This window comes from Colletotrichum acutatum, assembly GCF_030867785.1.
Source record: "Colletotrichum acutatum strain CBS 112980 chromosome Unknown BDZ83scaffold_2, whole genome shotgun sequence".
NCBI lineage: Eukaryota > Fungi > Ascomycota > Sordariomycetes > Glomerellales > Glomerellaceae > Colletotrichum > Colletotrichum acutatum.
The window spans coordinates 529,656-542,207 of record NW_026848996.1 but is presented as its reverse complement, the minus strand read 5'-3'; the positions used below and the strand labels follow the sequence as shown (position 1 = coordinate 542,207).

General features: G+C 55.2%; 3 protein-coding genes across 3 annotated transcripts; 1 reads left to right on the top strand and 2 right to left on the bottom strand.

Moving 5' to 3' along the window:
• Positions 1–1,286: 1,286 nt before the first annotated feature.
• Positions 1,287–3,371, bottom strand: BDZ83DRAFT_564737 (ABC1 family protein; the record flags this gene model as incomplete). The annotated part of the gene is made up of 1 exon (XM_060503675.1): positions 1,287–3,371. The coding sequence occupies one exon, from the start codon at positions 3,369–3,371 to the stop codon at positions 1,287–1,289; it is 2,085 nt and encodes a 694-aa protein (XP_060371604.1).
• Positions 3,372–9,333: 5,962 nt separating this feature from the next.
• On the bottom strand, positions 9,334–9,788 carry BDZ83DRAFT_162842 (uncharacterized protein). Its single transcript, XM_060501408.1, has one exon. It carries the CDS (start codon positions 9,665–9,667, stop codon positions 9,434–9,436), a length of 234 nt encoding a protein of 77 aa, XP_060371603.1. The 5' UTR covers positions 9,668–9,788; the 3' UTR covers positions 9,334–9,433.
• Positions 9,789–9,908: 120 nt separating this feature from the next.
• On the top strand, positions 9,909–12,194 carry BDZ83DRAFT_564665 (SUR7/PalI family-domain-containing protein; the record flags this gene model as incomplete). Its single annotated transcript, XM_060503666.1, has 3 exons — positions 9,909–10,098; positions 10,166–11,612; positions 11,669–12,194. The coding sequence occupies 3 exons, from the start codon at positions 9,909–9,911 to the stop codon at positions 12,192–12,194; spliced, it is 2,163 nt and encodes a 720-aa protein (XP_060371602.1).
• Between the last annotated feature and the right edge of the window lie 358 nt (positions 12,195–12,552).

The window sequence follows — 12,552 nt, the reverse complement described above, 5'->3', positions numbered from 1 at the left end:
TCTAGACGTCCCAACGGCCTCTGAACCTGAGCGTAATATCTAGTGACTTGGGGGGTTTTCAGGCTTTTTTCCTCCAGACGAACACTATATATTCGTCAGCTTCTGGCTTGCTTGTATCTGCCTGCACCGCAATGCTGCGGATTTTACAGAGGCGCTGGAAATGGTAGTTGAACAAATCGACCATCGGACCTTTGTCGTCACTCACAACTTCGAAGCACCACGAGCTCCAAATCCAACGAGCACAGAGGGAAAACACTCTTCTCTTTCTCTCTGCGCCATTTCTTTGGTAGTCCGATTAGAATAAAGTATTGGTGGCTCCAGAAGAGCGAGAAAAAGTAGCTGCCGTAAAAATACACCTCGCAAGGAGGCTTTTTGTTCTAGCGTCCCTTTCGTGTTGAACCAAGTCCTCAATTTTGTCCTCTTTTAGACACTTCCGCCAAATGGAAACAGACGTGTTGACTTGAGACGAAAGAGAGCATCGGAATGTTAGTGGCGCTGGGTTATATTGAGAACGTACGAGAGTGGCATCAGCCTCGGAAGGCTCCCGCCTGGGTTATGCAGCTGTAGTCATGTTTCAAGTGTGAAATTCCCCGAATACCTGGTCTTTTTATTCCATGATGCCATATATTCTCAAGCAAAGAGGCCGCGTGTTTTCTACAAGTTATTATGTTTCTCTTTTGTATCCAACAACCAACGGCACGCATCTAAAATTCTCCGACTGGCTAGTGCTGGAGAAGGGGAGGATCCAAGAGAGAAAACCTGCCATCGTAAGAGGGCATGTAGGTCCCAATTGCCGTGTGTATGCTCGGTTTCCGAGCGTTTTGGTCATCGTCTATACTACAAACCAGGCAAAACTTTTCCGCGATGACGAACAAGACGCTCGCGCGGTCTGGCGGAAGATGAACGAAGCAGCTGGCAGCTTGAAGTGACGAGCTCCCGACATTGTAGAGCAGACCAAGACCAAGGGATGTCCTTGGATACCCTAGTATGTCGAGCAAAAGGTTCACTACTGGGATAAGAAAGCTGAAGTCAAAAGACATAATCCATTCTATAGGCGCGGCAGGATGGTTTTCTCTCGTCGTTCGGATTTCGTATATGGACACAAAAGAGACAGTCCGGGACTTGAACACTAAACAGATGAGTGGTATCTTTCCTATATCGGAGGCCTCTATAAGGTTCTTACCGAGCCCCTAAACACCAAGAACCCGAATCTAATGAATCCTCTCTACTTCTTCAACTCTAGAGCTTTCCTCATCTCCCCCGCGCTATTCACATATCTTCACCGTCTAACCCTCAAACACCTCATGCTGCAGCTCAACTCCAAAATCCTGCGCGATATCCTTCATCCTCTTCTCCATCTCGTCCTCCATACCACCCCCGAATCCTAGCAACTGCTTCACCTTGAAAAAGTAGAACGCAACATCCGTCAGCGCCAACACGCCCTTGAACAACAGATGGCGCCACGCGTTGCCCGCCCTCTTGGCCCACGGCAGGTTCGGGTCCTCGAACAGGCTGCGGCTCGCCCACTCCCCCATCATCTTGACGCGGTTGACGGGGCTGCCAAGGTACTGATTGTTCCCCTGCACGATGCGCATGTTGCGCCCGATGAAGATCAGCTCCTTGGGCCACTTCTCCTCGTCGGCCAGCATGTCGCGGATCCCCTGCTTCATCCGCTGCTGCATCTCGTAGTGCCGCTCCGCCGGCGTCTTGCCCTCGAGCTCCTTCATGATGCCGTTGCGCGTGCGCTCGTCGCCGCCCTCGTACGGCCTCATCAGCGTCGCGCTCGCAAACAGGTCCGCCGCCTTGATGCCCCACTCCGTCGTCACCTTTTCAATCGTCTTGTTGTCGAACGTCATGAGCGCCTTCCAGAAGACGCCGTACTGGTGCCGGAACTCGGGCGACATGTAGACGTACAGCCCGTGGTCGATCAGCACCAGCTCCGCGCGCCCGTTGGGCAGGCGCCGGATGAAGATGTTGCCCGGGTGCGGGTCGCAGTGGACGACGCCCCATTTGAAAATCTGCGCCGAGAAGAGGTCGATCATGGTCGTCATGACCTCCTTGCTCGACAGGCCCAAGCCGCCGCGCCCGCGACGGCCCTTCCACTCGCTCCGCTCCGGCTTGAACTGCTCGGCGTACGGTCGGTCGCGGAGCTCGCGGCGGACGGTGGCCATGTCGGGCGGCTGCAGCTGCGCGCCGTGGACGCCGGGCGACCCCTTGCCGTACCCGCCCATCCACCGCCCGTTGATCCCTTGCTTGTCCCACAGTCGCGTGCCCTCGATCCACTCCGTCACCATGACGCGCCGCGTCGAGAGCTCCGGGTACACTTTGGGAACGTACACTCTGCCCCGGAGGCCCTTCTCCGAGTTGATCAGGTCCCTCATCGTCTCTGAGTTCTTGGCCTCGTTCAGAAAGTCCGTCTCGAGCTCCAACCGCTCCGTGATGAAGGGCACGAGGCTGTACAGCGGCAGGTCGAACCACCTGCTGTAGATCCACGCGACCGTCTTGAACGCCCACAGGTCCCAGGTGATCTGCTTGGCAATCTCTCGCTTCTGGATCTTAACGGCCACCTCGCGGCCGTCAGGCAGCCGCGCCCAGTGCACCTGCGCGACGCTGGCGCTCGCCCTCGCCCGCCTCTCCATGACGCCCTTTCCTTCCTCCCCACGGAAGCTGACGCCAAACACCTCCTCGACGCTCCGTCCGCCAAAGTCCTCGCGGATCACGGCCTCGACGTCGCTCCAGTCGTCCTGCGGCGCGTCGTCAAACATGCGCGCAAACATCTTTTGGAACTCGGGCGGCAGCACGGCGCTCTGCATGGCGATGGCCTGGCCGATCTTGAGGTAGAGCCCGCCGTTGTGCCGCAGCAGGTCGAACAGGCGCTCGGCGTTGCGGACGTGCAGGTCCTGCACGGTGCCGCCCGTCAGCGGCTCGGGGCGGAAGTTGAGCTTGTAGTCGAGGGCGACGAGGAGGCCCGTCCCGAAGGTGCGGAGGGAGCGAGCGAAGCCTGAGGCGTAGATTTGTCGGTCGGCGAGGTAGAGCGTGCCGCCGACGGCCGAAAAGATGACGAGCCGGCGCAGCCATTTCGAGCTGCGCTTGTATGTGCGCGCCTTCTTTGGTGCGCCGAGGGATTCTGGCGAAGGGGGGATGAGAGCGCGGCGGGCGCTGCTCGTGTGGATGCGGGCTGTTCTGGTGTGGGAGAGGAGTCGTGATGTCGTCGTATTCGTTGCTGTCCTTGTCGCTGTGGCCGTTATCGGTGTCGATCTCGAGCTACACAGCAGGTGATGACGCCGCGCGGCGGCCACGGAGGTGGATAGGAGACATCTCTGCGCTGGTGATCTCGCGGCCGAGAGACCAGCTATGCTCTGGCGTAACATAGCTGGTGATGGCGAGGACGTGTAAAGAGGGGATGAAGGCGGAAGTCAGAGGCTCCCATTCCCTTTTGTGTCCTCAAGCCTAAGGGGAGAGAAATGACAGCAAAATGGAGAGAAAGAAAAGGTTAAGGTTGAGAGTGAAAAGTTGGAAAAGTCCCGTCTGAGGTCAATCGGGTTCGGCGCGGCCGCCGGATTTGTCGTTGGCGCCACAGGGTCAGGTAGGTAGGTCAGATCAATGACGATAACGAGGGCCAGGCCACCGAGGTACGCCAACCACACACCAAAAGGAAATCTCCGTCGGCGAATCAAGCACCGATGCGTCCGTTGCATCCGCTTATCCCCGGTCCCGCCCGATCGCTTTCGGCACCGATTGCAGGTGCCCACCTCGGGCCTGGCGATGGGCACAGGTAAGTATTAGTTGATGGGTTATGAACTGGTGTGGTTTCCGTGTCAGTGAGCTTAGATAGGAAAGGACCAGGAACATCTTTTCAATGTCCAATGAATAGACTTCATGTGTTATCCCAACATTTGGCTGATTTGCCTCTATTGTCTAATGGACATACAAATAGCGGCACGAGGCCTTTTGCCTTATTTGACGACCCTCAGCGGTCTCACTAACCCCGGCACGGCATACTTACTCAACAGTCGAGCATGTTTAGTTTAGTCTTCATTTGCTGCTGCAGCAGCAACAGCGTAAGCTCGCGTACTTTCTTGCGGGTCAGCCTTGAGCCACCAAAGGAGTAGAACGGAGTAACGCAGAATAAGTTTGCCGAATCACTCCAGCGGGACCATTCAATACTGTCAGATAGTCCCGATCCGTGGCTATTAACTTTGTTCTCCAGTCTTACATCTGAGACCTGCCGGACCTTTCTGCAAAGCCGGAATGCACTTTTCAGTGTATAGGAATTGACCCCAAACTAATAAGCAGAAGCGTCTTTTTGTTTGTCTAATTGACACGTTCAGGCAAATGTCTAAATAAACCTCTTTCAAAGTGTGCGGCCTAGATCACGAAAGTCACCGACCCGAGCCCAGAAGCCAATGAGACCTCTAGCAGCACTGCGCATCAACCGCTTTCTGCCCCTCGATGTCTTCATCTCCTAGTCAAGAGCTTTATAACTGGCCAGCGCCTATTTCAAGGTTGACGACGTGGTACGCCATACAGTCAGAGCCCCCCATTCCCGCCGGCTGGTTGACAGGGTAGGACGTGGCTCCATCTGAAGTGCCGCGTTCTGAAGCATTGGGGATCGACGACGTCCGGTGCCTGAGATTAAGTGAAACAAAAGCGAGGTTGTGGGCCGATTTCATGGGCAAAGCTTGAACAACGGCAGCTTCATCCACTTGAGCCCTTTGGCAGGCACCACATGCCAAATGTCGTGACGAAGGAGGGAGACGGGAAGCACAAAAGAAAAAAACAAAAAAAGGTTGGCCGGCACCTCATGCAGTTAGGCGGCGGCCGTTCCCGCAAATAGCGGCTCAGCGGGTTTCGGTCACCTTCGATGTAAGGCATGTCGGCCATTCCATCGTCTGAATTTCTCATTGCTGGTGGGAGGAGGGTGCTTGCTTGTTGTGGCAGAAACCGAGGTTGCACACCATTACCTAGAGGCATTGTGACCCGATCCGACGTGTGAATGGGAGACGCAGCCTGGCTCGGGTTGGACCATGACGCAGGTGGTCGACAGACGTGACGTTTTGGTTTGAGCTTAAAGGGTCTGGCAAGAATGAGTGCATGAACCAAGTGTCCCTGCACACCCGTCAGATCTACAAGGTCCGCGTGGGTTCAGTAAGACCAGAGGCAATCATAGAACGTTTGATGGGATGGGCGCCATTCCATTGTCAGCGGAGAAGTTCCAGTCTTCTACCATTCTAGGCAATATAAAAGTTGTAAGTTGCCTGCGGAAACATTTGAGTCAGCAAACAATGAAGTTCGACGATTTGGGCTTGGGTTCAATGGAGCGTCTGGCCTCAATCACCGTGGTGCGACGCCTCGGCTGTCAAGCAGGAGCCTCTTACTGTGCCTACATACCGAGACATGTCTCGACATTGGACGCAGAGCTCAGGCTGTTTACCGTGGGCAATATATCCTCCGAATACCCCAACATGAGCCGAGGGCCGTGGCAAAGAGCCATACAGATGATTGAGTAGGCCATGGCTGCCAATGGCTATACTTGGCAAGGTTTGGCCGGGTCTCTTAGGGTAGGAGGACGATGGATGAAGCATCGTCTAAAGACTCAACGTAACAATCGGCAAAAGCTTGGCTACAAAACCCCAACTTTCGGAGTGGCGTCTCTGCATAGACATAGCAGGCCCGGGCGGCCGCGTATCATTGGCAGCTGATGTATCCGACCTAGGGATTCAATGTGAGTTGTTCTGGCACGTCGTGGAGTTGAAGACGGAAGGCAATGACGCCGACGTGACTATGCGATCAACAAGAGAACCGGCCAGGGGGTAAGCTCCGGAATGATCAAAGGGGCCCAGAACAAGCCGTCGATCGACGGGTAGTTCATATTTGGACTCGCTCATGACTGAGAGTTTATCAAGATGGCTTCGCTTCTCGTTCATAATAGGCGGGTTATATGGCGGGCGGCATGGGCTGCTGCGTTCCGAGTTGACTGAAAGCTGGCGGCAGAATGGACTGTAGGGGTTTTGGCATGGAAGACCGCAGGAGTTGCAGGGCGAACAACCTTGGTGCCTGCCTCAGAATCTGAGACGGCGAAGCGCCCGTGTCACAGAGTCGCCTGTTGTCAGCCAGTTGCCTCAAGATTCTCCTCGTCTGGAAAAGTGAATGTCACAGCCACAACGCCGGCATCACGGTAGATATCACGCGCAATTCACTTCGGCCAACGACGCCATGGAATATATGGAAGAGGCTCTGGGCGAAGGTCGTCTTCTGAGCGACCCAATATCCCTCCCGCCCCTGACGAGCTACTTCCACACTGACTGAGGAAGCACGGCCAAAGCTTGGACAGCCTGAAATAGCCCAGGGTAGTGATGCTAGCGCCCGACAATGCGTCGTTACGGCGGTGGGCTAGCTGTCTTGGTCAGCGGAGCGGTTCGGTTTCGACTTTCGACCCAGAACATGGCCGTCGTCGTTGTGGTCTTGGGCACCGGGGGCTGCTTCTCGCATTTCCGATACGCCTGAATCTCTTGACGTCGATGTCGACAGGGACCTGTCACTGGAACCAAGTTGTTCGACGCAGTCTGGGTGCCACGACTTATTGTTCTCTTTGTCTTCATGTCTTGCGATTCCGACGGTTCGATAGGTAAAGTATGCATCCATAGAAGGCTCAAAACGTCAGAGAAACTGTGCATATCAACCAAAAATATGGCAAATGAATGCTTACCGCCGATTGATATGGTGCACAGCGGTGGTCACATGTATCTGCTACGCGGGCGATCCACGGTTCTCAAGTCGCTACAATCGTTGCTTGGAACTTATCGAAGGCAGAGTGGATGCTTGTAATTGCAGTGTAGGGATGCGACCGACAACGGCGTTGCGTAGACCCCTGGGCCCTGGATACCGAGAGAGTTTCTGGTGCCCCATCCCGACAAGGGGGCCTTAATTCACGATGCTATGCCTTTGCGTCGTCCGTTTGACCACGGAGGAGTCTGGAGCTGCTTGCAAGTTTGCAGGAGTCAGGTCAAAAGCCGCACAGGAAGTCAGCTCAAGAATCCCATAATGATGAAGATCTTGAGGTCCTGTACGATCATGAGAGATGCAGCGCTCACAGAGCGACTGGAACTTTGGAAGCACAATACCAGATGGCTAATTCGGATCATCGAAGCACATGATTGGTGGAGTTGTTCCAACTAGGATCTTTGAGCGGCGGGGTGATTGCAGAGGGACGAGAAGGATGAGGGCTTGCCGGCACGGTGCATCCATCGCCATCCCACTCCTCATCTTACTAAGCTTTGTTGAATTTTGGGGGGCCACAGACTCGCGACCGCTCGATCTCGACCTGCTTGATCGGGGCAAGGTTGTGCGTGATACTGTCAGACTATCTGTAGAGAGGAGTCCTGAGCTTCCAGGTGTCGAGGGTTCAGAAAAGTAGCACTCAGTACTCCGTGCTCCGTACTGTAACTGTGTCGTGGCTTGCCAGATATCAATCAATGGTTTCCCATGAACAGATCACGCAGGTTTGAATGCCGAAATGATAAGTAGGGCCCGCAGGGTAAGCACGCGATGGCGTGCAGTCGATTGCAGATAGGCCGGACTAGAATCGACCGGGACCTGACTAGACGGGGATGAATTGAGTTTTTTTTTTCTCACTCTCCGTCTTTGTCGGGGTGATATCGGTCGTAATTTGGGAAATTAGAGATGACATGGTCGTTGCTCGACTTTTTTCTCGTTGGTCAGAAGTTCGAGTCGGGTCCTGTGGTGCTACTATCCATAAGCTGATGGTAGCGGACGCGGTCCCGGCTTCCTGAGGTCAAACTAGTGGAAGGGAAGCTTAGCAGCAGTGGTTTGTGCCTGGCTTGTAGACAAAGGATCAGTCCCGTCTGAATCGCATACCGCATGTTGTTATCCGTAAGGTGCACTGTGTTTCCATGGATGGCTTGTCAGCTGCGGAAAAGAGTGTGTGGGAAGGTCCCTTCTTCGTAGATGAAGCGTAGGTACTCACATCATTCGTAAGAGGCTCCTATTGGCCGGAGCTACCTCAGAAGATAGTATAACGGTATTCTGTGGTGAAGCCTAATGGCATTCAATGTCTCTGGTCAAAATGGAGGCCGGACCAGACTTCCGCGAGAACAAGGGCATTGTCCTGTCGAGCTCGGAGAAGCTGACCTTTTGGGAAAGCCACGCAGTCGGTGCAGCATGTCTTGGGAAGAGAAAGATGGAATGGTGTGGCTGCCGGGGTGCAGTTGGAGTCGTTGGACAGGCGTTGAGGAACAAAGAATACCTTCGGTCTCGCGCTAAGGACAGTATATTATTCGAGTACCTGCCATTTGGGTTCTTGGAGTGCGGCGTGCCTGTTCGTGCCTGCCCCCCATCGATATTGGGGCCAACCTGCGCTGCATCTCGGCGGCGGGGGGAAGAATATTGATTCGAACCAACGAGTTAGCGGGCACAACACCAGCTGCAGAGAGCCCACTTGGGGGCATCTGGGTTCCAGGCTCTCGTGGCAGACGATGTGAGAGTGTCTGACTGCATGGAGATGCAGGCCCGTCTCCGTTTCTCACGCACTCCAATCTCGTCGCCCTCGACCCGACCCTGTCGCGCGGCTTGCGGCGTGCCTGCCTCTCGACTCTCTGCCAATCTGCGCTGCTTGGTGCCTGCAAGCCGTTTGCCAGGTGGGCTGTGCACTTTTACTTGTACTTGCACACTGGACTTTGGTACGTATCTTATCCGTCCCTCCAGGGAAGGCACAATGAGTCCACACTCCACCCTGGGGGGTGCAGTTACAACAAGACAGCATCACGGGCGACGGACGCATTTCGCCCTCAAGGCACAATCGATACAAGCACCATAAGACGTGCTGTCGGCAAAAGAAGAACTCATGGTCAATCATCAGCCTCGCAAAGCAGGCCATGCAAATGAAGCTAGCTGGCTGCAGTTCTAAATCGAGGTAATTGGATAAATAGGCATGTCGACTGCAGCTTGGCCACCGCCCCAGCCACACCCAGCTACGCAACCTGCCCAACGCCTCCCGCTATTGCACTGGAATCCTGCACCAAACCTGGGCTACCTATCTATCTTGGGAACGAACCTCACTCTTCCAGAACCAGTGGCACTTGTAGTCGTGGTGGTGGTGGTGGTGGTAAACGTCTTTCCTGCCTCCCATCTCCTTTCTCTAGTCACACCCCCCTCTACCAGACTTGACGACAACCCCCTGTTCCCAAATCCCCTTGGCTCCCCTGCCGTGTAGCCCAAAACTGCCCACTCCTGCTGCACCCACGGCTAAGACCCCACTTTTCCATCTTCGCTCCCTCCACACAAGTCGCCCACTCTCCCACTCGCCCGCCCACATCGTCTTCCTCCCCAGATCGTGCGTACCTTTGTCTCTTTCTCCCTCTTCCCTTCTCCAGGTCGAACAGGAGGAACTTGATCCTATTCACTTCGCACAACCTCAACCCAATTTTCCTGGATGCAGCCCTGCATTTAGGACACGACAAAACTTCCACGACTCACTCCGACCTCGTCCGAATCGATTTGATTTAAACTCGTCGACCGAAATCCCGTCTCGCGACATTGTTTCAGCGCCAATACCAGTAGCACCCGTTAGGATACCGACTGAGCAGATTTGGGGACAATCGAGCAAAAGGATTAGCAGGAAAGAAAGAGATAAGGAAACTATTGCCATACACTCTCATCGGCACTTCGTTACTCTCATTCATGTCACTATTTTCGACCACGACTTTTGCCAATCAGTAGACGATGCCGCGCAACGACTTCTTCTTACACTAGCCCACCCCAAACAACTTCTTGACGACGACACCCGAATCTTTCGGACGCAACCCACCCTTCAAATCGCCGCGTCTTGACGACGCCGGCTCACCGTACAACTCCTTGGAAGCAGGATTCTTCGACGACAAACCGCCATCATGTTGCGACCGGCAACCCCCATGTCGGTGCTGCTCTTTGCGGCCTTCGCCTTGCTTCTACTGTCTACCCTATCGACCCCGATTATTAAGGCTATTCCGCTGGGTAGTTTCAAGGGAGCCAACTTTGGAGTTTTTGGCGTCTGTAAGGCAGACGGCACTTGCGAAGGCCCCGAGATTGGTTATGACACGAGTAAGTAATTCGACGTGGTACACTGCTGACCACCGAAACGGGGGACTGTGGCTGACACTTCCAACAGCACGAGTTTTTGGAGCCGCGGACAGCAAGGGGGCCTTTGACCTCCCAGACTCTGCCCGAAACACTCTGTCGGCCATCTTGATCGTACATCCCGTCGCTGCCCTCGCGACTCTCATCATGTTCATCATGGCTGCCGTCGCTCACCTTCACTCGCCCTCTCATTCTGCGAGATACCTTCTCGCCCTCTTCATCTTCTCCTTCATCGACTTCCTCATCTGTCTATTGGCTTTCCTCGTTGATGTTCTCCTCTTCGTCCCTCACATGGCATGGGGCTCATACATCGTCCTTGCTGCCACCATTCTTGTCGGCATGAGTGGTTTGGTCTCGTGTGCTATGCGCCGCATGTTGGTCAGCAGAAAGGCCAGGAAGAAGAGAATCGCCGAGAACGCTGAGATGAGCGGAGAGAATTACTACAACCGCGAAGCTCAGGTAAAGACTGCTGCGTCAGTCGCCTCCCAGCCTACTGTTCCCGTTGTCAGCGGAGGAAACGGCATTGATAAGATGCCAACCTTTGCCTCATTCGAATCTCAGAAGAACAATGACCAGGTCAGCGATGAACGCATCCCTCTCACAGCACGGAGCCCCGTCAATGGCTCTCAAGGCGTCATGACTGCTAGCGATGCTCCTCCCTCACGATCTGGCTCTGTTCCACCGATCCAGAGAGATCCTTACGGAAACCCGCTGCCGCCCCAAGACGGGTTTGGCCCAAGAAGAGGCCCCTCGCAGGAGCGCATGAGAGGCCGGGGCGGTATGCCTCCCGGAGGATTCAGAGGACGCGGCGGTGGCTACGGTGGTAGAGGCGGATATGGTGGCTACGGCCCTCCGCCTCCAGGAAGAGGTGGCTATGGAGGTCCTCCCGGACGAGGAGGTTATGGTGGTCCCCCACCTGGTGGTCGGGGCGGATATGGCCCGCCACCCCCTCGCGGCGGCTTTGGACCAAACGGTATGAGGGGAGGCCGACCACCTCCGCCAGGCTATCAACCCGGACCTGGTGGCCCCGGAGGTCCTGGACCTTACGACCGTCGTCCAAGCCCAGCCAACGGCTACGGTGGTCCCCCTCCTGGTAACCCTTACGGACGTCGTTCCATGGACATGGCCCCGGGATACACCAGTGCGAACAACCTCACAAACCCTTCCCTTCCGTCTATCCCTCAACAAGAGCAGGGCTACGAAGCCTACAACCCTCAGCGTCAGAGCTTGCCGAGAGCCGAATCACCCCCGCCTCTCCCTGGCCACGATGGACAGCCAATGGTTGGTCAAGCGGTTGAGATGGACGCTGCTACAGGAAGCCCCGCTCACCCACCTCCGGGTTTCGGTCAGTTCCGTGATAGTGACGCTGACATTGCCGGCATGGTCGGGCTTCAGCAGCAGCAAAGCGGCGGAAACAGGTCTCACCCTCAGAGGCATGATACGTACATGAGCGAGGCAAGCAGGTACAGCCAAGACGAGTAAGTTCTTTGATTCATGGAAACAGAAAAGAGCTTTGCTGATTCGGAAACTTTAGTGCCTATGTCCCGCCTCGTCAGGCTTGGAACCAGAACCAGGCCTCATCACGTACGGCGTCTCCGCTGCAACAGCAGCGCTCTGCTGAGATGCTCAACCGAAGCTCGCCTGCGCCAGCAGCCAGCGATTATTACGAAGATGTTGATCCGCGCTTCGCGGACGCGCCAGCACCGGCACCGGCTCAAAGAGCAGGTCCCCCGCCTGGCCTTCAGGTACCTTTACCCGCGCCCAATATGTATGATGACGCTCATGCGGATGCCGGTGCACGTAGTCCTGGCGCCGAGTCTGATCTGTCCAACTTCACCTCAATATCCCAGAGAGGGGTAAACCCGAGGTGGAATCCTGCGCCGCCAATGCCAGGTTATGGTCAGCCGATGCCACCCCGACGACCCGTCCAACAGCGAAGGCAAGACATGCTCTTGAACAATAACCCCGACTTTGAGCTTCCAGGCAGTCGCCTCGGCCCCCCATCCCGAGCAGGAGGCGCCGGCATGATACCCGGCAGTGCGTATCCGCAAGGCCTCTAATTACAAATTTCCCCCTTTCACTCGACCGTAATTGGATCTTTCTCGTCAGTCGAGTCAACTCGCCAAGTATATACACCAATTGTGAGATGCCTGGCATTTCATTTCTCAACCTTCCTTGAACAACACGAGTCGCAATTTTCGAGTCTCAGCACAGGCTCATGATGTTTTTACAGTCATGTCCTTCAGCCGATACCCCAAGCAACATTCAGTTCTCGTCCGCCCAGTACATACACCGGACTCGTGGATTTTTTCAAAACGGGCATTCTCTTCTTTCAAATGCTTCATTGCATCGAAGCAGTGTGGATGAAAATGAGTTTCGGCTCCAGCATTCACCAAACCTTTTCCTGAGTCGTTTACT